This window comes from Lactuca saligna, chromosome 1 (genome assembly GCF_052625555.1).
Source record: "Lactuca saligna cultivar CGN05327 chromosome 1, ASM5262555v1, whole genome shotgun sequence".
NCBI classification, from domain to species: Eukaryota; Viridiplantae; Streptophyta; class Magnoliopsida; order Asterales; family Asteraceae; genus Lactuca; species Lactuca saligna.
In genome coordinates, this window is record NC_136417.1 from 33810134 (window position 1) to 33836352 (window position 26219).

Here is a 26219-nt window from a genome sequence, read left to right on the forward strand (position 1 = left end):
CAATGAAGCTTATAAACCTTGTTGAGTTTGGTCTCTCTAACAATGTGGGACTCATTCCCACATTCCTCTCTTTTGCTAAACTTATTCTCAAATACCCATCTTTGAGTATCGATATCTCATTCACTTATACTCTATTTTGGACATATAATATATCGTTTCGAAGCCCTCATGGAGGAGAACACAAACTCACTTAGAGTTTGTTATATATACAACATATGTATATATTTATATATGTCCAAAGTTAGTAAAAAATATAAATAGTTTTACTAAATTTCCAACATATTTTACTAGCATTGTTTTACGGAAAAATTGTGGTAAATTTGTAGGATCGAACTGGTAAGATCGTAGGATCGATACTATTTTTTTCTTGAATTAACTACGTATAATATATATATTTTGAATTGTTTAATGATGTATTGGATATGCATTTTTATATTTTAACCTATTTATTGTTAACTGAATAAGTAACAGATTGATGAAAATGTATTTGTTATGTACTAAAATATTTTTGGTAGGATCTTATCATCACGATCTTACAAAACGGAAAAAAAAAAATTATATAAGATCCCGATCTTGACAACTTTGAATAAAATCAAAAAATACAAATTTCAATGGAGCGAAAGTAACTTAATATGAGTCTCTCAAGTAATAGATAACAAGATATTTCATTGGAGTGAAATGAAGGTAATTTGGGTCTCCCAAGTGATAGATAAAAAGTAACAAGTCGAGTAATAAAAAAACATAAGAATTTATTTGTAAGAAGGGAGTCGTACTTGATAGTCAAGATCTTTTACAATTTAAAAACTGACACAAACACACAATACTTACACAAATTAATAAGATGGTGATAAAAATATTATTATAATTATTAATCAAGAGTTAATAAAAACCGACACAAACACACAATAATTACACAAATTCATTGAATTAGAATCAAGACTAAAATATGCGCATGTTTTGCCATGAGATTAAAGTTTTTTTTTATTTATTCAAATAAACACACTCCCAATCCACTCCACTCACCTTACCCTACCTATCCAATCATCTTTCCCTAATCAAATAATAGTCTTTTTAGGTAAGATGGGGACCAAGTGCGTAACAAAAACAAATAGAAGGGACCAAACACTTAACAAAAACAAACAGTAAGGACCTTCCGAGTAAAAAAAGTAAGTTAGGGACCAAACGTGCAAATTACCCCAAACCATAGAGACCATTCGTGTAATTTACTCTAGATATATTTCTATGTATTTTATTTTAGAGTATAAGAGTTCATCTAAATATAAAAATAATTAGGGATTTTTACATTCATGTCCTTATAAACTTTAAAAATTACTTCAATATCCTTATAAACTTGAAAATTACTTGTATATCATTCTAAAAATATAAATATTACATTAATATCCAAATCTATATTTTAATTAGGATTATATCTATTTTTTAATAAATTATTTATCTAATATTCAAAATTATATTTTACTTTACCAAAATACCCTTGCCTAATTAAATCACAAACTAAATCACAAGGTAGATTAGATTACGTATCATATACCTTCTTGATCAAGTATCTCTTCTTCATACATAAGTAGTTTTGCATCTTCATCACAACAGGTAAACTTCTTTGAATTAATGCTAATCTGATTAGATTAACTTTGCGTTTGATCAATTGTGTATCTGTATTGGATTATCTTTGGTTCACAAAATAGAATTTCTTCTCCATCTATTTCTATCGCTGCCTCATTCTTCATAACAATAGATAATCTTTAAAAAGAATCATAAGTTGTTTTATAAAAAAAAAAAAACTAAAAAACAAATGGAATTCTTCTTCCTTACCCCTACTATCACATCTCTATTTTCTTGTTCATAATAGTAGATAATTTTTGTTATATTCTTTGAAGTAATTTTAATTTGCATTAGATTAAATTTGCATTCGATTGTATCTGATTGGATTAATTTGGGTGCATAAAACAGATTTTATACTCCACCTTTTTTTATCACTACATCTGATTAATTTTGACGGATGATATAACACTAAACTTTTCATTTTTTTGAATGGCTAAAATATTTTAAATATAACAACCAGCAAGATGCTAGGAAAGTTACAATGCATACAAAACAAAAAGCTTCAAAATTAGATGAAAGAAAAGAAAAGCCACCAAAAACATGGTGAAAAATACCAAAATAGCCTAACATGTAAAGACTCTTTAAAAAAACTAGAAACAATAACAATATGGCACTCTACTTGTAGAAGTGTTTCCAAAATAGCAGTCTACTTATGAGATGGCTTCCAGAGGCGCATAGAAATAACACCCTACTTCAAAAGCAACACCCCTTTGTAAAACCCAACATACCTGCAACACCATTATTATAAACAATCCAGTTGATGTTTATTGTTGTAAGTTTGATACGATTAAGGAAAAGGAACCTGATGCCAAACTAAAAATCCAATATTAAACCCAACATACCAATGATCCCTCTGATTAAACAGCCTCTGGTCCAAATTCTGATGTTGAGTACCGCCACCACTCCGACTCCGGCCAACCTCCCGTCTTCCTTGTGTTTAAAGCCAAAATCTAACCGATCATCACAGACCCAATCATCTGGGCTCCGTTCATTCTGTTTAATCCTCTGGTAGTTGGTAGAGGGTTGTAAGGGAGAAGAATGTGTGGGATACTATAAAGGGGGTGTTGAATCGTGGGAGGAAATAGTGAAGAAGGCAGGGGTATTTTGGTAAAATAAAGTACAATTTTTAATATTCAATAAATAATTTATTAAAAATTTGATATAATCCTAATTAAAATATAAATTTGGATATTGATGTAATATTTATACTTTTAGAAGGATATGTAAGTAATTCTTGAGTTTATAAGGATATTGAAGTAATTTTTAAAGTTTATAAGGATATGAATGTAAAAATCCCTAATAAAGAACATAAATAGATAATTCTATATTTCTATGTATTTTATTTTGCAATGTCGAATTAAAACAATGTGTTTACCCGTGCAAGTGTATGACACGTGTGTTAGAGGAGCGTGGATAACGCGCTAGATCCCTGGGACACCGTCGCCAGCAGCTCAATGTTGAAGAAGCGCTCCTGCCCTTCCCTGCAGTTCCTCCCCACCGCCGCAGCCGTCATGTCCCTCCGTCCTTCCCCCTCTGTAATCACCCTATCTATCCCCTTAAAACCTCACACACGCATTCATTCACTCGCCCATATACTAATGACACTTTATCCAATTTCCACTTCATACTAATTGAGTTTTCCTTGTTGTTGTACATGGCAGTACAGAGGCGGCCGGAATCAATGGCGAGGCAGAGGATTCTCCAATCGTCCGCACGCAACCGACAACATTATCAGCGGTAATAACGACGATAATGGTGAATTCCGGCCGGATTATAATCCTCCGCCGCCGCGTTCCCATTTTCGACCTAATTCCGATCCACGTTTTAATCAGGGCCAATATGTTCAGCCACGGGGACAGCCACCTCCACCGTATTCAAATCCATACCAACAGTTCGCGCCACCACCTCTATACTATCAGAATCAACAGTTTCAACAGCAAGGACAACCGCGCCCGCATTTTAATCCAAATCAACAGTTCAGGCCACCTCCATTTTACAATCAAGGCCAACAGCAGCCGGATTTTGATCAGAACCAACAGTTTCGACCGCAAGGACAGCCAACACAGCCTTATGGACAGTTTCGCCCGCAACAGCGGTTCCGGCAGCGTCCGTCGAAGCCATTGGACTATCGTAATTGGGAGCAAGCAAAACCCGGGCCTCCTCCTGGATGCGGTAAGTAATGTCCGTGTAAAATTCTTTAACTTTCTTCAAGTTGGCATTGACATATTGGTAAACATTTGTGCAGAGCGATTTACAATCCTTTCTTACAATATTCTTGCTGATTACCTTGCTATTAATCATCGAAACAAACTTTACTTTCACATACCTCGCCATATTTTGGATTGGGAGTTTCGGAAAAGAAATATCATGTTTGAGCTGGGATTGTGGTCGGCTGATATATTATGCTTTCAGGTTTCTCCTCTGTCTCATGTTCTATTAAGCTTTCTTTCTATTTCCTTTTACAGTCTGAGTGTCCCTACCCTATAAAATAGAGTTTGAAGTAAATAAAAGCCTTAGCTTTCAATAGTCTGTTTTGGTATTTGATTTGAAAGTAACCCTGTTTTACAGTAGTTTATTCATTTATGCAGGAGGTTGATAGATTTGAGGATTTTGAGGAAGACTTAAAGATGCGGGGCTACAGTGGTATTTGGAAGGTAAATGCTGTTAGTGGTGTCAATGTCTCTGTGTGGGAATTTCAAATTTGTTTGTTTGTTTCTAATTTTTCTCCTTTTTCTGTCTATCAGATGAGAACTGGTGAGGCAGTTGATGGTTGTGCAATATTTTGGCGTTCATCAAGGTATCCCTTCATTTTCATCATATGATTTAACTATGAAATCAGTTGTGAGATATAGGCTCTTATCCTAGATTCAAGCTTCTACATGAGGAAGCCATTGAGTACAATAAGCTTGGACTGAGGGATAATGTGGCTCAGATATGTGTTCTAGAGGTGTGTTTATGCTTAAATGAAGTGTTAAAAACTTGCAAAATACATATTTGTCTTCATTATTTCACTAAATGTTATTCTTACATTGAACAGTCACTAAATGGCAAAAGTTCCACTGACTTACCTACACCAATATGGTAAGTTTAAGTTTAGCATATTCTTCTATTTTTGTAAATTCTTCTATTCTTACATTGAACACTTTTTATGTGACTGCAGCTCTAATAAAGTTGTCATATGTAATATTCATGTGCTTTTCAATCCTAAAAGAGGAGAGATTAAGCTTGGACAGGTATATATCTGTTTATGAAAAGGCATCCTGATTTTTGAACCTTGTAAATTTACTTCTCCTTCACATTTCACCAACAGGTTAGGGTTCTTCTAGAAAGAGCTTATGCTACATCAAAACTTTGGGATAATGCTCCTGTTGTTCTTTGTGGAGATTTTAACTCTACCCCTAAGGTATGTATGATGCATCTTAACTCTTCCATTGTACATATCTAAACCTCAAATTTTGTCTGTATTTATTTATATCCCAATAACTCTTTCCTCTTTTTTACTTCAGAGTTCATTGTACAACTTCATATCAGATCAAAAGGTTAAAATTTAACTAACATTCCAAATACTAAAAGTTGGTTAAATTTGTTATTCTTTGCTAAATTTACCTCTCCATGCAGTTAAATGTATCTGAACTTCCTAGAAATAAGATATCAGGGCAAGATTCCGGTGAAATTCGACCCAAAAGACAGTTTACTAATACTTTCAGGTATGTATCATCATATCATAATCTATTTAGAAATTACAAAATGATGACTAAAAATAAATAGGTTGCATATTTTTGTAGAACTCAGCCAACTGATAATGCAACTCAATCTCCTGATAACAAGGAAGTCCAGCAGGAAGACGAAAAAACCACTAGCTTACTTTCTGATAAAACACATGAACATGAAAAAGTTGAGGGCGATGCTGAAAACACTACTGTGACATTATCAACAGAAGAAATACTTGAAGGCATGGAAGATGTATCTGTAAGTGTGTGTGAGGATTCGACTTCATTTTTGTCTGAGTTACATGGGGCTGATGGATCTGAGTTTGTGGGAGTGAACATGAGCTCTGAGGGTGGTGAGCTGGATTCAGGAGGAACTCCTGAGAAGTCTGGTTATGGTTATGACCCATCAGGGTGGACCCCAATGGAAATAGAGGCTGCAACAGGAAGTTCAGAATGCACAACTATGGAACATCCTTTGAGATTAAGAAGCACATATTCAGAAGTTGAGGTGCCCATCTTTCTCGTCTTGTTTGCATCCAATTTATTTATTTTAAAAGTTGATGCGTTTTTGTATTTATGTTTGTAACTTTGTATTGTAGGATTATTCAGGAACAAGAGACTCGAATGGGGAGCCCCAGGTGACTAGCTACCATCGGACTTTCCAGGGGACAGTTGATTACATCTGGTGACTCATCATCTCCTTTCATATATATATATATATATATATATATATATATATATATATATATATATATATATATATATATATATATATATATATATATATATATTTTAAATTATAAAAAAAACAAAGTGTCAACAAGACTTGACTCATTTGTTTACATGAAGGCGATCTGAGGGTCTCCAGACTGTGAGGATACTTGCTCCTATACCAAAACATGCAATGCAGTGGACTCCTGGATTTCCTACAAAGGTATCTTTTACTTGTATTTATTCTTATGAGAATATGTTATATTTGGATTCATATATGATATCAACATAAATTTATGTGGACAGAGATGGGGAAGTGATCATGTTGCATTGGTTGCTGAGCTGGCTTTCAATAAAGACGGGAATGATGAAACATCACAAGATGTTTAGGTATGGATCTTTTCATCTTCCTTTTATGGTAGTGGCAAGTAAATTAGGCTTAACTCTTCTAGTCCAAAACACAATATTCATACTTTCTTTAGGCTTCATATCAGTATAACTTTTCCATGTATATGGATGATAATTAACTTTTTACTGATTTTGATGGATTCTTGTTTGATTATATCAGTTTACGAGAATCGAGGCTATACGTGAGGATCCTACAATGATAAGATAACAAAGAGGATTTGTGTTTTGTTAAAGCCTAAAAGAAAATCATCTTTTGAATGTAATTCTCACCTAAAATATGTTTTCATGGGTTGATTTGATAAGTAAAAGGTTAGGTTATATATGTATATTTATACATTCCTGTTGTGACTTTTTAAGCAATAGGAATGATTAATTGCAAATGACATATTAATTAGCTCTTTTGCTTTGACAGTGATGCTGTGCTAACTTTTACTGTATTTTATATAAGTTTTACCTTAATGTGAATTATTCTGGATTGAGGAAGCGATTCTTATTGTAGAATGTAGACTCACATCGCATGATAGCTGTTATGTTATTGATTCAGTAAGAGGTAGATGATCGTCCCAACTGCCCCAAAAATTGTTCACTCCCAGCATATTGAAAATTCAAAAATTATCTGTATCTAGAATATCAGCTTATACAAGCAGAAGTTACCAAAAGCCAATACAAGCTCAAGGTTATACGAATAGATGAAGCATATTACTCGTTACTGAATATATGTGTTGATTCCATATCACTATGTTGAATTCTAGAATTGATGTTATTATTATGTTTGAATAGAACATAAAAATATCATGTGAAACACAACATTTTGAGGAAAAAACTGCTCGTTTTTTGTGGGTACAGTCTAATAACCTTCTAACTTGCAAAAATAGTTGTTTTGATGTGGTTTAGTTGTCGAATGTCGATTTGAACCCTAACAATACTGTTACAAAGTTCAACGGGTCCTACAACAATTTGAAAAGTCAACAAAAAAAGGGGGGAAAGTGATACAAACAAACCCTAACAATACTGTTACAAAGTTCAACGGGTCCTACAACAATTTGAAAAGTGAACAAAAAAAGGGGGGAAAGTGATACAAACATTTTTGAGACAACGATAGAAATATTTAAGATCAAAAATAGGGGGAGTCCGTTCAAATATGTCGATATTTGGAAGTTCTTATTCGTTTGCCAGAAATGGAAGGAGTTATCTGAAAAAAAAAAAAAAAAAAAAAAAAAAGCTGGTTCGAATTTGTCAAAACCCTTGGGCTATCATGAGTTACACCCAGTCTCCCATCCTAGATGTATACATATAAGGATGCTCCAAATTATAGTTTTCAATCAACAATAGCTCAATTGAGCAACATACTTCTCAAAAACAGATTCTACGCTATACACAAAAAATACATATAGTAAACACATTACACATTGGAAAGACGATTACAACTCCTCAAAGCATATCCAACATATAGTAGCATAGAAAACATCTTAAAATAAGAAATCAATATAGGACTTGTACTTATGGTAAACTCACATGAGTTGCTTTCTTTACTAGTCCACCTTGCTTCTTATACTCCAAGATTTTCAAGATTCACCTATAGATGATCAGAAGTTACATATCCACCAAAATACCCCCAATAAGGGTACACAACTCAACTTATACATTTAGTTGTCATTATATACTTATATGTTGTTAATGGAAGCCATTGGAGGCCAAACAAATAGGCGTTACAGATGTGCGAACCTGAAACAAAACCGATTGAAACCACATTCGGTTTTCGGTTCCTTGAATTTCCGTTTTGTGGTTTCAGTTCTGGGTCATTTCGGCGCTGATCCAAAATTGATCTCATCCCAGTATAAAGGAAATTGAACATAAAACTGACCGAAACCAGAACCAGAACCAATTGGAATCACATAGGAATATTTGGTTCGGTTCTCCGTTCCTTAAATTTCCATTTTTTATTTTTGGTTTTTTCGATTCCAGTCCAGATCTAGTTTCGGAACCACTCTTATCGGTATTGGATGTAATGCTCGTGTCAGATACACATAAGTGAACGAAATCTCTCATATTGAATGTCACAACCGGTAACATATAGAATGTGGTACAGTTTTTCCCGTTAAAATTCACTCTAATAACGTAACCATAACGTAAAATTTGGTTATTGGTCTATAGAGTAAGGTCAAAAGTTAAATGATCCGAAAACGGTTGTTATTAGTTGTCATGCATGATGCATTAACCATTTTACTTATTGTAAATTTATTTTAATCAAAGCCGCTACAGGATCCACGGGTCTGCATGCCACATTGCCGCACAACGACGGTTCCGTCGCTCAACATTACACAACCACCGTCCTCGGCAGTCTATCTATCTTCTTTCCCTAACTCTCTAGAATCAAATGGAAATGGAGGAGTAAAATGGAAACGATTGAACGATTCATCTAAATGTAAATAAAAAAAGTATAAAGAAATAATTGAACAACTTTGTGCAAGAGGTAATCATCTCTAATCTCGTCTGTAATCGTCTCCCCCGGCCATTCGCATGCGGGAACGCTTATTTCTTTCCTGGATCTTCATCTATCCCCGGTAATCGTCCTACTTTGTTATTGTTACGTACAATGCCTCATATATCTCTTTCTTTTTATCACGAATTAATTCCGTTACGTAAATTTTGAATTTAAGGAATATTTAGGTTTTATTTTTCAAAATCAGATTATGAGTCCCCTTTTTCAAAATATCTATAGTTGTCTGCATTGCTGTAGTGAATATGAATTCTACAATGTATATACAAATGTATTTCTCCTATTAGTTTTTGCGAGGAAACCATATGTACATGCACCGATTTCAGAAATAAAGTAACATAGAATCCAAACCGATTTCTTCAGGATTCTCTTTTTCGTAGAAAACTTGGGGGAAGATCGGGAGTGTGACAACATTTTTTTTAAACAGGAACTCTATCTCCATTAAATCTTCCTTTTTCCCCTTGCATTCGTGTATTGTTATTAGTCTGAATCAGGACATTTTCAAGTGTATCGAATGTTTTCAGCATATTAAGATTGTTAAATATCATGACTCTGGTGGTTGAGAAATAGGAGTGAAAGCATTTTCATGCATAAGGAATTGCAATATTCAGTTTCTCCAAAGTGTTTTTTTATTTGTTTCTATTATAGCACCACAGATACTAGCAGAGTTTCAGTTGATCTAAAATCATACTTTTCTTACGTAAAAAACATTTAATTTCTTCTTGTTATTCTAATGAAAAGATAGGCAAACGTAAGCTCTAGATAATTTATTTCTTCTTCTCATTTTTTAGTGGTAGAGCTGCTTGATCGTATCTGCAATGGATACCCCTAAAACTCCCTTTAGTGGGATTAAGAAAGATCTTCAAGGAAGATTGCAGTGCTACAAGCAAGATTGGGTCAGGGCTTTAGATTCAGGCGCAAGGTATATATAATTATATATCATTTAGCTATAAATTGAAAAGTTAACTACTTGCATGAATGCCTCTTATATTTAGTTCACTGTCACTAATAATCATATATCTATTTTTTAGAATATTAGCTCCAACAGCATACATATTTTTTGCCTCCACCCTTCCGGTCATTGCATTCGGTGAGCAGCTGAATAAAGAGACAGGTACAGATAGATACGATATGCGTAATATATTCACAAATCATTACGCTTATTTGGCTTAAAAAGTTATATGTTTTGAGGACAGATGATACCTTGAGTGCAGTGGAAACTCTCACCTCTACTGCTATCTGTGGAATTATTCATGCAATATTCGGTGGACAACCTCTTTTGATTTTAGGCGTTGCTGAACCTACTGTTATAATGTACAATTACTTGTATGCTTTTGCTAAAGAAAGACCAGAATTGGGGAAGAAACTGTTTCTAGCTTGGGCTGGATGGTATTATAGAACCTTCTAGAAATGTCTCAAGTATAATTATCATGTGTTCATCTTATTCTTTCCTATCAAGCATATGATAATAAATATACATATTCTTCTTGTTTTTAGGGTTTGTGTCTGGACTGCTGTGATGTTGTGTGTTCTTGCTATACTCAATGCTTGCACACTCATCACAAGATTCACAAGGGTTGCTGGTGAACTTTTTGGCATGTTGATTTCAGTGCTCTTTATGCAAGAAGCTATTAAGGTATATGCAGATGCACTTGTTACTGTTTTGACTAATATAGTAGTATTATTTTTTTTTTTATCTATAAATGTTGGATAATTTATTTTAGGGAGTTATTAGTGAGTTCCATGTACCAAAAGGAGAAAATGAAAGAATAGAGGAGTACCAATTTCATTGGCTATATACAAACGGGTTGCTTGCAATTATTTTGGCATTTGGTACCCTCATGACTTCCATGAAGAGTAGAGGTGCTAGGGCTTGGCCTTATGGTGTAGGTAATTAACGAAGTCATGTAATTTTTTTTATTTTAGATGCATTTACTTTTTTATTTAATATGTTTTATATATATATATATATTTTTTTTTGGTAAGGACAGGGTGGACACGTGGTCTTATAGCAGACTATGGGGTTCCTCTAATGGTGTTAGTGTGGACTGCAATATCTTATATCAAACCTAGAGAGGTTCCTCCTGGTGTTCCTAGACGCCTTTTTTGTCCCCTTCCTTGGGAACCTGGATCTTTGTCCCATTGGACAGTCATTAAGGTAATTTTTTTAATTTTTACTGCCGGTAATAACATACTTACATTCCATTACCAATATGGGAATTGTACCTTTATTAGAAAGTAAAGATTAATGTTATTCCAGGATATGGTGAAGGTTCCAGCAGTTCATATTTTCACCGCTATAATACCAGCACTGATGATAGCTGCCTTGTACTTTTTTGACCATAGTGTAGCTGCACAAATGGCACAGCAGAAAGAATTCAATCTCAAAAACCCTTCTGCTTACCATTATGATATATTGTTACTTGGATTCATGGTATTAAATATTATAACCCTTAATGCCTTTTTCCCTTTTCTCCATTTTATATATTATTATTATTATTATTTACATTTCAACAACCATTACATGTGTGAAATTAGACTTTGATTTGTGGTCTGGTTGGTGTCCCACCATCAAACGGTGTTCTCCCACAATCACCCATGCACACAAGGAGTCTCGCAACTCTTGAGAGACAGGTTACTATAAAACAACTTTTTTCAACAAATTATAAGTTTCTTTTTTCTTCATTGATAATAAAATGTTATACTTCATGGTTTGTGGTTTTTTCAGATTATGCAAAAGAAGATGGTAAAGTGTGCAAAGGAAGGCATGAAAATGGAAGCAAGCAACTTAGAAATCTACGGAAAAATGCATGCTGCTTTTGTACAAATGGATCCTCATCCACAAGTACTGTAGTTACAATTTTAAAATGTCAAATTTTTTAAAATCACAGAATTTAAAAAATTTCCTTCATTACAGAGTCCTGCGGTGAAGGAGTTGGAAGACTTGAAGGAAGTTGTGCTGAATCAAGAAGATGGAGGCGAAAACAAGGTCAAATTCGACCCTGATAAACATATTGAAGATCACATACCAGTTCGTGTGAATGAGCAAAGACTAACAAATCTATTACAATCCCTGTTAGTGGGGTCCGCAGTCTTCGCTATGCCTGCAATACGGAAGATCCCTACCTCTGTTTTATGGGGATACTTCGCCTACATGTCAATCGATAGCCTTCCCGGAAACCAATTTTGGGAAAGACTATTGCTCCTTTTCATCCCTTCTGGACGCCGTTTCAAGTAAGTTAAAAAAAAAAAAATTATAAATTTGATTTAATTTGCGACTTATTGTGTTGTGGTGTATTTGGGTCAGAGTTTACGAAGGGCCTCATGCTTCATATGTGGAATCAGTGCCATTTAAATACATAATGATGTTCACATTCCTCCAGCTTGTGTATTTCTTGATTTGTTATTTGATCACATGGATACCGATAGGTGGTATATTGTTTCCGTTACCCTTCTTTTTTCTAATTCCAATAAGAGAACATCTTCTTCCAAAATTGTTCCCTCATCAACATCTTCAAGAACTAGATGCGTCTGCTTACGAAGAATATATCGGGCCCCACGCTAACAGTGGCAGTCTTTCACGCAAGGTAAGAACTACGAACACCGCCGTTATCTTTTCCTGCAATTTGCCTTTTTTCTTTTTATGTTATTTTGGATGAAAAGGTTAAAAATTAAGTAAATTATAATGGAATATAATTAATTTTTGAAAGTTGGATAAGTATTTAATTATTTGAAGGTGTTTGAACAGAGAATTGAAGGGTTTGATGAGGAACACTCGGATGATAGCGAATATGATTTGTCTTCCACGGAGATATTGGATGAAATGATTACTCACAGAGGCGAGTTGAAGCTAAGATCGAGTTTTAACGATAAACAGTTTCATGTTAGTAAATAATAATCTCTCATTTTTCTCTTTGTGTTACAAAAATCCAAAAAGAAAAAGAAACTTAAAAATGGTGAAATTGTAAAGTCGTTTCAGGTTCACCATCCGGATAGCGACTCACAAGCCTAGAATGACATCATCAGTCGACTTACTTATGATTCATTGCTGGACAACTTGTTGTGATAAGTTGGCCTCATCTACAATGGAAAATGAAGTACACGTCATCCATGAAGCAAATTGAGAGGGAAAATGAGAAAACAGGTTATGACAAGGAGAGACAACCAAGAAGGTGAAGGTTTTGGAAATGATAAGCATTCTACTTATGTTAGAGCCTTTTTTTTTTTTTTTTTTTTTTTTTTTTTTTTTTTTTATCTCATGTTATTTTAGCTTTAAGGAAGGCAGGTGAAGTCGTCTTTGTCTAAACTAGAAGTTGTCTTTTTTTATTGGATTAATTTTGATATATCCAAGTTGTTGATTATATATATCCCACAATCCTAATTGGAAGAATTAACAAGGATAAAGAATTGTTAATCTAATTAAAAAACTATATATATCATGTAAGTGTCAACCTAGAACTGAATTTACATAAACGAAAGGATCCCAATTAGAAGCATTGATTGCAACACTATTAATGGAATATTGACTCAAACCACCACCATCCCATCCATACTCACACTGCACCACCGGTTGATCCGATGGCCAAACCCCGGTTCCAGTTAACTGGTTAGCCTCGGTTGAAACCAGCGGCCACATGGAATCCATGAGACTAGACTCAAACAAGCCGCTTGATTGGTTACTCGCCACCCATGGAAATTCACTAGACCATGGCTCCGTTGCTGGAGGTAGCGGCTCATAGCATGGTTGGATCAACCCGTCGTAGTGGTTAGGACTCGCGACCTCAATTGTATCACAAACACGATCTGGATCAGGCGGCAAAATATCAACCACCACCTTGCCTCCGCCACACTTCACCGCCTGATCAGGCGGTGATGGTGGTGGTGACGATGCTTTTCTCTTTTTTGTACTGTTAAAACACATCACATTAGTCGTTTTCGTATGTTTTGAGCTAAGCTTTGCCTTGAGCACACCTATAAGACCTTCATCACCACCCTCCGAACTACACGCTTCCTCAAAAGAAAACGGCTCAGTGTCAAGTGACACACACGGAACATCGTTTGTATTCGGTAGCTCAAAATTGGTACGCGCGTTATCTCCACGTAAAGTTCGGGCAGCTTGGTCATACGCCCGGGCAGCGTCCTCGGCAGTGTCGAATGTCCCTAACCATAAACGGACCTTCTGTAACGAGTCCTTGATCTCCGCCACCCACCGCCCCGACGGCCGCTGTCGTACCCCGACGTATTTAGGGTGGCCCCTTGAGTTGGGCATCTTTCGTCTTCCCTTAGCACCACCGCTGACTGGCGACACCGGTGATGTTGAGTTAGACATGATCTGTGGTTGGGTCGTTGGAGTCTAGTTTTGTGATGAATCATGGGGTTGGGTTCTTATAGAAATGGATCTTGAAGAATCTAGGGTTTTCGAAAATGGACAAATTGGAAGAAGTCAAGAAGATGGTGTTAAAAGACTTGCAGGCCGTGGCTAAATGATAGCGAGATAGATTGCTATAATATAGTTAATGACACCACATAAGTGAGCAAACAATGTTCATGTCTCCTAAGATGTTATCGATCTATGAACCAAAACAAAATAATAATATTTTTTTTAAGGGAACAAGAAGTTAAATAGATGAATGTTGGTTGATGAGTAATCCTATTTGGCTGATTTTCTTTGGATTTAAACTAAAAAACATTGTGATTGGTAGACGATACACAACACCCATTTCGTTATTTTTGTTTAGATTGTTATATTTGATTTGTATATTTTGTTATTTATAGACATGTTTTTGGATTTTGCAAAGAGATATAGTCACAAAAACATAATTATTTATATGTATTTATAAGCAAGAAAAACTCTAATATAATTTCATTTTATGTTTAGAAAACCTTTATATTAATGGTTAAAATTTTAAAATGGACAAAAATATGAAATTTTAAGAGAAATTGACGACTACAAATCTTTTATTGCTTATATTCTTGTTTTTTATTATGACATTGATGTTCATTATGAAAAAAAAAAAAACGATTAGTTAACGAGAAAAAAATCTATCGTATAATTTCATATGGATAATATAATCGAGCAAAAATAATCGAAATAACTATAAGTTTTGATATGTTTTTGCATATAATCAAGAAAATACAAGGGATATATTATATATGTCTTATCATATTTTTAATCGGTTATTTCTTTTAAAATTTTGCAATTTCATTTATTTTAAACGTAAATAATAATATAAGAGTTTTTCTAAACATAAAATAATAAAGGTTTTTCTACATATACATATATAATTGGCTGTGCCTTCATATATATATATATATATATATATATATATATATATATATATATATATATATATATATATATATATATATATATATATATATTCCTTTTGCAAAACCTTTTTTGAATCATGATTCCAGTTACTCGGTTATAGAAATAATTAACTTTTACAAATGTATCTCGTTTGTTTAGATTGTACGGAGCGGACATAGCAAAGCAAAGGTTGAACATATTTGGCATGGCAAACATCTCACTCTTTATACACAGAGTAAGGACATCATAAGGTATTTAGTTGAGTTGGAATTAGTCATTCTTTCTATATCCATATTCACCCCCCCCCCCCTCCCAATCCCCCCTCTCTTTTTCTCTCTCTTATTAGATCGTGTTACTTTGAAATTCAATGGTGTTTTATGTAGCAGTGTGAGGGGTTGGTTTACTTTTGGACGTGCTTCATTTGCTTTGTTCTTCTTTTTCGGACATATTTGACATCTCTCTCTCTCTCTCTCATGACAAAGTGGTACACCATCCCTTTTCTATGGCAAAATGATATGGATCTGGGCATCATTTACAAAACTACCACCACTCCCACCAGCCTCATGAACAACCTTATTAACAAACTAAAAAGATAATGGTATGTTTCAATATCAAAGCAAGATGCCATATCATATCATTTTTTATCGGTTGAATTTTGTAACTAACAAATAGCTAAGAAGCAACAAACATTTTGAAGTAATAACCAAGATGAGTTTGTATGACCAAAAAACACCGATGGTTTAAATCTCGAAATCTATAAGAAAACAAAATAAAATAGTTTGTGACTATGCTATAAAAAAACATGTTGTTTTCAAACTTTCTTTAAGCCACTAAATAGTTCCAAATGGTTCCCCACATCGTGACAATGATCGTTTCTACCGCCGCTTTTTTAACTTAGCCATACGTAACACATCTACCCACCTAATAACTTGTATAATTGAAAGAAAACGTGAGGTCCGTCACATCACACCACTTGACAACCCGAGTCCAAGTTTGTCACACCCCCAAACCAGGATGGCGGAAACGTCTAGAGGTGGATGACTTTCATGTATTATATCATAAAATATTCCTATAATATTTTAAACTTTATGTTTGGTTCTTAGTGTTTCTTTGTATGGGTGATGGTAAGTTTTAGACTCGTCATTCACTACGACTATTCCCAAACACATGTTAGTCATATCTCGCATAAATATAGTTGATCAGGCTATATTTATCCCAGATATGATTACATAACTATCTAGGCTTAATCGTAGTGTTCAACTTATCTTTCTACTTTTGTATTGTTCTTGTTATGACTCTATTCTAATATATATGGATGTACCTATACTTTTATAAAAACATCGATATATTTTAAAAGCATACTTGTGTGAAAATGTTTAGTGAGAGATTTTTAGTCTCACTGTATTTATAGTTGTATATCTTACATGGTTTGATATACTTAGCTAACTATAAATAATGCTCTGATACCAATCTGTCACACCCCCAAACCAGAATAGCGGAAACGTATGAGGGTGGATGACTTCATGAACAGTATCATAACATAATGAATAATAGTGATCAAAGCAACACAACCATCATAATCATAATTGGGAAAATTACATTGTATCTGAATGTTGTTTGTTTCAATTCCAATTACATTACGACAAACAAAATGAGTAGTGTGACGTTGTAACGTCCATCCTCACAACTTTGTAATTACCATGCTCAACGATTCCCTGAGAATACAAGTAGTTTGAAAAAGTGTCAACAATTAAGTTGGTGAGTTCATAAGAGTTTTGTAAGCGAAAATCTGTAGCTTTTCATTGTAAAATAATAGTGTATGTTTCCAAAAAATCCAATATTTTCTTAAAAATAAGTTGTAGTCTTAAAACCCTAAGACCAAAAATGTATAAGTATTGTTGTTGAGGAAGTAGAAGTCCCAAGTGTATAAGTATTTCCAACACATTTTTAGTATAAAGCTCTAAACTTGCTTAGTATTGGCTTAGATCTCTTCTTGGATTTATTTGTAGGCTTTTAGCCATGGTTGGGTGATTGTTGAGGAAGTAGAAGTCCCAAGTGTTTATCCTTTCCAGATCTATGATCTTCATGAGCTCTTTGGCATAAAGGTGACAACTTTATGGTCCTAAGGGCTTCATGCATTCATTAAGTCCTTTTATTGGTCTCTTTTATGCTTTTGAGTTTCTATTAATCATGAATAAGTGTAAAGTTGGAAACTTTACATGGCCATCTAGCTTCATATGGTCAGATCTGCATCTTGGAGTTGTGTCCTTATGGAATAAGTGCTTAATGATTAAGTCTTTACCATTTTAAGTTTAGGGTTTGGGTTTTGAACCATTTTGGTGGTTTTTAGAGCTAAAGTTGGAAATTTTACCCTTCTTAAGGTCATTTCAGTTAAGATCTGAGTGGGAGAAGCTGTTAGTTTCGATTATGTCGGCTTAATGGATTAAGTTGTTTGGTCTCGGGTGAACTCGACGAGTTGTTTTGGTTTTCCCCGATTCTGAGATGGTGTGGGTCAACTCGGCGAGTTGTACCGGTTTCTTCCCGACTTTGCGATTGTCAGAGGAACTCGACGAGTTGAAGGATAAACTCGGCAAGTTGGGTCGACTAAGGCCATTGAATTTGACTTTTGAGTTATGCCTTAGATCAAGTTTGTCCCAATGGGTGTTTGAAACAATCTGAATTGTAAAATATAGGCTTAGGATAAGGCCCGTATGGGATTGGGCCTAATTTGGAAAATTAAGCCATTAGTGGGCTTTTATGGATTTTGTGGTTTTGGATCTTGTTGGATTTGGGCTTGGTCCTTAGTTATGAAGCTTGTTGGGATAGGGGTAAAATGGTCATTTTACCCCACGTATGGGTTATAGATCCTGGTTTGGAACCCAATTGCTAATTGGGTGATATTTTGGTATTGTTAGCTCAAGAAGCTGTAAGGGCAGCAGCTAAGGATTTCTTGCAATGAGCTTCAACATTCGAAGTGAGTCTACTCACTGTTGTATGGGTCGAAGTCACCAATATCAGCCTATTTGGTTTATGTTTTATAGGAAGACTCGGGGGGTTATCCTTTGGCATTATGTATGAAAGACCAGGAGGCAGCTCCTGGCACACTGTATGCAAAACCAGAGTCTAAACTCTGGCAAGTAATTAGTTAAGTAGTATAATTTTGTATGCTAGTTGTATTTGTGATGCTTGCATAGAAGACCAAGAGGTGGCTCATGGCACTTGTTTGTAAGACCCGGGTAGTGGCCCCCGGCTTGGCAAGAAAGACCACGAGGTGGCTCGTGGCATAATGGCAAGACTATGGTTGGCACATAGCACTCTTATTAATTATGGTATATGAATGATATGTATGGCTCACGGTTATATACGACATGTATGGATCGTTGGATATGTATGGTATGTGGTATTTGGGGAACATACTAAGCTTTATGCTTACGGTTTTCAGTTTATGTTTCAGGTACTCCAGTTTTCAAATGAAAGAGCTCGGGACGATTGCAGCGCATACACCCGTGTTTTCCGCAATACGTGATCTTTGTGATTGGACTCTTATAATTGTGTTAATTGAAATGTTTTTTCAATGTTTAGAACAAAGTTACAATAGTGTTTTGATTATAATAAAAATGAAATTTTTACTTTGAGTTTTTGGGTTGTTACACTTTTGGTTGGAATTTCGTGGCCCACAACCTTTCGGTTGGCTTGCCCAATACATAATGCGTCCACAACCTCCTGGTTGGATTACCCCCGGCCCACAACCTTCCAGTTCGAATGCCCTGGCCTACACCCTTTCGATTGGAATGCCTCAGTCCGTTGACTTACAGCATAAAGCAGAACAGTCTCAACCCAACCATACCATGTCAACATATACATAACAAATAACATATATCCAGTAACAGATAATCATATAAACAATTAATAGACTAGCAAACAAGTTTACAGATCTTTATTATATTGCAACATCATGTATACCAGGATACATAACTAAAGGGGTCGGCATTTGTGCTTTCAACCCACAAGAACAGTGAGGAAGCTCGCCTCACAGTCTGAACGATAGTTTATAATGTCTCAGCTTCGAATCTCAACTCTAACTATCACCTATCCATCAAAAGTTACAAATTCTCAAACACAATCCAAAATACCTTTGGGTCAAACTTAGTCAAAATCCTGTTCAAAGTCAACAACCCCTAATGTTAAATATCCATCCTCATGTCGAGACCAGACCTTGGTCAACTCGTGATAGTCCACTCGATCCGATTACAACTTGACTCGACCCAACCTAGCCAAATCAGACAAAGAAATCACCGAAGCTGACATCACGACATGAGCACCCACTCTCACATCATGAGCTCCAAGGATCTTAACAGAAAACGGGGGTTATTTAAATCTCACATTGTGAGATCTTATGTCTCACGTCGTGATCAGCGTCTGAAGCTAAAAGTCACCATTATAAGTACTTATTCCTTTAAGTCCTCGAATCCATCTCATCCAGAAGTTAAACAGGACTCCTAAAGTCCATAAAAATGTTTCCTTTATGGCCATGCTTACACCATGCATGACCCAACCCATTCTAGGTAAAAAGTGAAGAAATATGCTTCAAACTCTCATGCATGCCTCTTATATCTCACCAACTTCCAGATCGGAACAATATAATGGTCAAGGAACTCCTGGAATCCGTAAAGTTGCTAACTTTATGGATTTACTTCACTCAAGCATGATACACATGAAGAAAAGTGAACAAAATCCTAGATTTATCCATGAAATGTAATAAAGTTTGGATCTTTGACACTTACAAAGGTCCAAAAGCAAGAAGAGGTGATGATAATGTTGCTACTTTGTCCACTCCACCACTAGATTACTCCTTTCCTCTTCTTCTATCCTTCTTCAAGCTAGAAATGGCACCAAATTGTCTAAGAACTTCAAGGATGATAAAACTCAGGGTTCTTTGGGGTTTAGAGTGTGAGGGAGGTAGAGGGTGGACAACCCTAGCCCCCTATTTCCTTTAAATACTGAAAATTAGGGTTTTGGTTCTCAAACTGCTCTCACTTCTTGAGCACTAGATTGCTCACGTCGTGAGCCTCAAAATGATGCGCAGGTCCAAATTACTCCTCATGTCATGAGAAGGACTAAAATTGAAAACCTTTAACTCAATAATATATATATGTGTGTGTGTGTGTGTGTGCGCGCGCGCTCGCGCAAAAAAAAAATACAAAATGTCAGTTTTTTATGACTTTGCGAACAATCATTAATAGAGAAGAAAATTTTTAATAGCAAAAGATCGTGAAATGAGTATGGTATTAGATATCATATATTCGTTCAAAAATGTTTGTTCTTGCAAAAAACAAATTATAAGGGGTGTTTGGGATTGTTTTTAGAGTACAAAGTTCTTTTGATGGATGTATCTATACAATGAAACATCTGAAAATTCTCAAACTTATATCTTGTGAGCTTGAGAAGTTACCTAAGGATATTGACCGATTAGAATGTTTACACGATTTATTAGTTACCAAGTGTAAACATTTACGAAATCTCCCGAACAAAATTTGTAAGATGAAACGTCTAAAATATCTCAATCTCTGCTATTGTATTCAAGTTGCGAAATTGCCTGAGGAAATTGGACTTTTAGAATGTCTAAAAGAGTTGGATATAGAAGGTACATCCATAAGTTATCTTCCAGAGAGCATTCTTTTGTTGAAAGGTGTGCACATTCATGGGTCGAGAGAGCTTCTTCAGTTGTGTGGCTTTACATCCGAGATACAAACCTCAGGATGTGGATTCTACTCCTACGTAGAGGTGTAAATTACCATGCTCCAACTACTATTGTAACAAGTATATTTACTGTTACATTCTGTATTTTCTGATAATCATTTCATCTGTTGTTCTTTGACCAATCACGTAATTTTGTACTTAATATATGTTAATCTTATTATATTATTCAAAATTTGGTTTATAATGAGAAATAAGACAAAAACTTGTATTTTCATAAGCTTTGGTAAAGTGCATTTTTTTTCGTCCCTATGCTTATATAAAAATTACGGATTGGGTTCCAACCTAAATTTCCTTAACATTTTTCATCCCGTAATCAAGATTTTGTAACATCAAACTTCAGCAATCACTCAGTTCTTTTCATCAAGAACTCAACTAGCTTCTTTTATTCTTCGTTTTGTTCATCAATTGCATCCTTTTTTTATCTAAAAAAGAATCAGCCATTTCAATTGATTGATTGCCTTTCTATTATGATGGTTTCAATTCTTTCTTGTTGGATCATAGAATTCATCTTCATCACTATCATTTTGTGTTCTGTTTTTCAATCAACTTATTCAGGGATATAACATAAAATGGAAAAAAAGAAAATCTGTAAATACCCCTAAATAATGTATTCATCTCTTTCTTCTTACTCAACCCATACTCTTTCATTCCTTCGGCATTTCCTCCAAACTTTTATACTCCCATCCACCCCTCAAAGGGATCATCATCATCATCATCTAACCATCTCATCTCACTTATCAACTCATCCAACTTCTCATAAATCTGTTTACATCTAGGATGAGCATTATCTCCAATAACAAACATATGCAACTCCGACTTCACCTCAATCCAACTACACCCCGGTTCTTTCTTTAACCCACCAAACCTCATCTTTTTCCTTACCTTCGACACCTCTTCCCACATCCCAACATCCGCATAAATATTCCCTAAAAGCACATACGCACTCGAATCTTGCGGGTCCCACTTCACAAGCCAACTCGCCGCCAACTCACCCACCTCCACATTCCTTTGTAACTTACAAATTCCAAGTAAAGTCCTCCAAATAACATCATCCGCCTCCATAGGCATATCATTTATAACCTTCAACGCCTCCTTCACTTTCCCCGCCCTCCCCAATATATCAACCATACATGAGTAATGTTCTAACTGAGGCTCCAAACCATAGTTAGTAGACATCGAGTTAAAGTAACTCAACCCCTTTTCAACTAACCCCACGTGAGCACACGCGCGAAGAACCGAAACAAAAGTCGCATGGTTTGGCTTCACGTTGTTGACTTTCATTGACTCGAAAACACTTAAAGCTTCCTCTCCAAGCCCATGTTGAGAATACCCACAAATCATCGCGTTCCATGTTACAAAATCTTTATTTAGGGTTTTCTCAAACATCAATCTTGAATCTTGCATGTTGCCACATTTTGAGTACATGTCCACAAGAGTGCTTGAAATGAACACATCGGATTGCATTTCCTGTTTGATGATTTGTGCGTGTATTTGTGTTCCTAGATTGATGGTTGCAAGATTCGCACACGTGTCGAGAACTGTCGCGAATGTGAAGTTGTCGGGTTTGGTTCCTGATTCCAACATTTTTGAAAAGAATCTTTGGGATTCTTCGCTTTGTTCTTGTGTTGAGAACCCTGAAATGATTGCATTCCATGACACCATAGTTTGTTCTTCCATTCTTTCATGGAGTTTCTTTGCATCTTCAATGTTTCCACATTTGGAATACATGTCTACTAGAGCACTTCCAACAAAAGATTCAAAACTCATTCCTGATTTCACAATTCTACCATGAACTTCCATTCCATGTTTTAAAGATTTCAGACTAGAACAACCTTTTAAGACACTACCAAAGGTGAATTCATCGGGTTCAAAACGTGAACTTAGCATTTGAACAAGAAGTTGAAGGGTTTCATGTACGTTTCCGTTTTGTTCATAAGCAGCAATGATTGTGTTCCATGAGACTGCATCTCGTGTTGGCATTTCATCAAACACTTGGTGTGCATCAGCTAAAGCTCCACACTTTCCATACATGTCAAGAATCGCGTTTTGTACACAAACATTGGATAGGAACTTACTTTTGATTGTTAACCCATGTAATTGGAGTCCAAATGTATACGCTTTGATTACAGCACATGCGCTAAAAGCACCAGATAAACTAATGTCATCAAAACCAAGATCAGTGTTTCTCAGGTTATGAAACAGCTGCAATGCTTCAAATCCTTGATTCACACGAGCACAACCTGTGATAATCGCGTTGTATGATTGTAAATTATGGGTTGATAAAGTGTGAAATAGTTTTTTGGAATCAGATAACTGGCCACATTTTGCATACATGTCTAAAGTTGCAGTTCCTACTATGGTATCAGAACCAAAGTCCATCTTTAATGAATGAGCGTGCAATTGAGAACCAAACTGTAAAGCAGATGAGCATGCACATGATCTGAAAAGGCTTGCGTAAGTTGATTGGCTAATTCCTAATCCTTCTTTTTGCATATTCTTGAATAGTTTTAAGCCACTTAAAAACTCATCGTTTTGAACACAACCAGCAATCAAAGCACTCCATGAAACCCAGTTTTTCACAGGCATTTCTTCGAAAAAGGTTATGGATTCCTTCAGTTTCTTACATTTTGCATACATATCTACAGTTGCACTTGCAGCCACCACATCATGAACAAATCCCATACGAATTAAAAGTCCATGAATCTGAACACCTAAATTATAATCCTCCAAACCCAAACTGGCCTTCAGAACCACAGCAAATGTAGTCGCATCCAACCCCACACCCTCCCTTCGGATACGCGTGAAAATTTCAAGGGATTTCCAATAACTTCCATTATGTAAGTACCCTGAAATTAATGTATTCCACGAAACCACATCTCTCTCAGGCATTAAATCAAACATCTCCTGAGCAATATTCAATAGCCCTATCCCTGCATACCCGAAAATCATAGCGTTCCAAGAAACGGTGTCTCTTTGAGGCATTCTATCGAACACTCTGTGAGCATACTCCATGTTGGAACACTTTAAGTACATTTGGATTAAACAATTCGTAACGAAGACAGTGGGTTCGAACCCAGATACAATCATATGAGCATGCGCTTCTTTTCCATGACGAAGGTCCTTTCGATCTGAACATTGTTGGTATATGTGGGAGAATGTTCTTTTCACAGAAGTAGTCAAGGGTTTGGCAACGGTGTGTGTATGGGTAGAGTATTGTTTGGGGAAAAACGGGACAACGAAACTTGCAAAGCAAAGCTGAGAGATGTTGAGTGGCTTGAACATATGAAGTAATTCTTTAGCGCGGTGACCGTTAGGCATTCATCATTATATATTATCCATTTTCCCTACGGTGGGGATTGGGGTTATTTCAGGGTATATATGATCATTCTATACCGGTTATAAAGGAGGTCTGGATTTTCATTCCTTTCCAAGCTTCAGTCGATCTGGGTTTTCATTCCAAACCAAGCTTCAATCGTCTGGTGACAGCGGCGTTGGTATCTGAACAGAGAAAGAAGTTGCGATGATGGTGCGCTTTACTGTTTCTATATCTCTACACAATGAGAGAGAGAGAGAGAGAGAGAGAGAGAGGGGGAGAGATGATGGGTTCTCTATGGCGGTGGTGGTGTGAGCGGTCTGGATTTATACTAGGAGGTGGTGGTGACTGTTCCTTGTGCAGAACGGCGGAGTGAGAGTTGCGTTGCAATAACGGTTGTGTTAGGTCGTGGACTGGTGGGGAGGAGCAGAAGGGGGTGTTTCGTAGTTTTTTTTTTTAAGTTTTTATGATGTTAACCTAAGAGGAATTGTATTGTATTTTGTGCTTAAAGTGTGGCATCTTTTGTTTTTTTTTTTTTTTTTTAACAGCAAAATATATTGAATAAAGCAAAACCAGCAGTGGTTGGAATAGCACAGAACCAAAGCAGAAATGATAAATAAAAGAAAAACAAAACAAAAACAAAATATAATGAAGCTAAACTACAAGGCTAACAACACCAAGTATAAAACCTCAGTTGCTATCACTAGAACGTTATCATTGAGGGAAAATTCGCCCACAACACTCATCGAATGAAGTGACCAACCACTGAAGTTTCTCAAATCAAAATCAGGACCCATTGTTCAGCTATCACCCTGAGAGGTTAATTCAACATTCAGGAAAGACCAGGAGTTACATACTTTTGAAGATCCAACAATCTACACATATGCAAACTCGCTACCCCTAGCAAGAAATCGATTGAGGACAAATGTACAAAGACCACATCCACTCTGTGGATTTCATAACAAAGGCAGGTTCATCAGAGCTAAGATTGTTTCAGAACTTCAACTTCTGAAAAGCACAACCAGACTTAAGCGCAATATCATTATGCGATCATAGCTAAGAGACTTGGTATAGCTCATTGACAACCGAAAATTAGGAGGAAAACGTATCTCACAACAACCAAAAAAAAAAAGAAACATACTCACGCCCAAAGGAAATACCCGAACCCAACTCACACACCCATGAACGAAGATACACAAAGGAAGTGCAACTACTTACAGACAACGAACCTACAGAAGACTCCCCATAAGAGCAGAAACACACGCCAAACGATAGTGGCGGCTACACTGTTCCAACCAACCACCAACCACAGTACCGCTTAAATGGGTAAAGTTCACTTGTTAAGTAAGAAGTTTCTCAACCTTTCGTTTCTTGTTACCCACTTGTGCCATATGTATATTCATTTAGGTCGGAGGAATCATAGCATTCATAGCATTGGACACATGTTTTTTGTTGATATATAAGTTTAGCATGTATAGGTTGAAAACTATAGGAAGTGATAGTGTGAAGAGTTTAATAAATTCTATTTTGAGAAGAAAAAAAAATAGTCATAACCAATTACGATATACTTATAATGTGAAGAGTTTAGTAAACCAACTAATCTCTCTCTCTCTCTCTCTGTGTGTGTGTGTGCGTGCGCGCGCTTAGCGAGTGCTTTATAACAAGCCCCCTAGTGAGAGCTAGGGGGTGGTGTTCCTTTTCCTAGAGAGCTTCTAGTGATGGTGGTAGCGACTCCACTCCCCTTATATCAAAATGCACATTAGAAGATATAGATTTTCAGGTGTCAATTCATTCCTCAATCTTCACCTTCTATTATTTTCTTTTTAGCCATTTGTACCATATGTATATTAACTTCTACTAAATTGTTGCGGTTGGGAGAGAAGGAAA

The 26219-nt window shown here is 35.8% G+C and overlaps 4 protein-coding genes across 4 annotated transcripts; 2 read left to right on the top strand and 2 right to left on the bottom strand.

The window, feature by feature from the left end:
• Positions 1–2993: 2993 nt before the first annotated feature.
• On the top strand, positions 2994–6843 carry LOC145032115 (DNAse I-like superfamily protein). Its single transcript, XM_078980810.1, has 16 exons — positions 2994–3155; positions 3282–3792; positions 3866–4032; positions 4209–4274; positions 4365–4417; positions 4486–4567; positions 4658–4701; positions 4781–4853; positions 4931–5023; positions 5127–5159; positions 5239–5327; positions 5406–5838; positions 5930–6015; positions 6180–6264; positions 6348–6431; positions 6610–6843. Exons 1-15 carry the CDS (start codon positions 3075–3077, stop codon positions 6429–6431), a joined length of 1980 nt encoding a protein of 659 aa, XP_078836936.1. The 5' UTR covers positions 2994–3074; the 3' UTR covers positions 6610–6843.
• Positions 6844–9767: 2924 nt separating this feature from the next.
• LOC144997086 (putative boron transporter 6) lies at positions 9768–13157 on the top strand. The gene is made up of 13 exons (XM_078956916.1): positions 9768–9871; positions 9981–10063; positions 10146–10338; positions 10447–10585; positions 10674–10839; positions 10941–11107; positions 11210–11383; positions 11488–11583; positions 11678–11794; positions 11867–12183; positions 12257–12536; positions 12698–12832; positions 12920–13157. Exons 1-13 carry the CDS (start codon positions 9768–9770, stop codon positions 12959–12961), a joined length of 2013 nt encoding a protein of 670 aa, XP_078813042.1. The 3' UTR covers positions 12962–13157.
• A 143-nt stretch (positions 13158–13300) lies between these two features.
• LOC144997079 (uncharacterized) lies at positions 13301–14317 on the bottom strand. The gene has a single exon (XM_078956905.1). It carries the CDS (start codon positions 14276–14278, stop codon positions 13397–13399), a length of 882 nt encoding a protein of 293 aa, XP_078813031.1. The 5' UTR covers positions 14279–14317; the 3' UTR covers positions 13301–13396.
• A 6929-nt stretch (positions 14318–21246) lies between these two features.
• Positions 21247–24790, bottom strand: LOC145032126 (Pentatricopeptide repeat (PPR) superfamily protein). Its single transcript, XM_078980822.1, has one exon. The coding sequence runs from the start codon at positions 24335–24337 to the stop codon at positions 21692–21694; it is 2646 nt and encodes an 881-aa protein (XP_078836948.1). The 5' UTR covers positions 24338–24790; the 3' UTR covers positions 21247–21691.
• Between the last annotated feature and the right edge of the window lie 1429 nt (positions 24791–26219).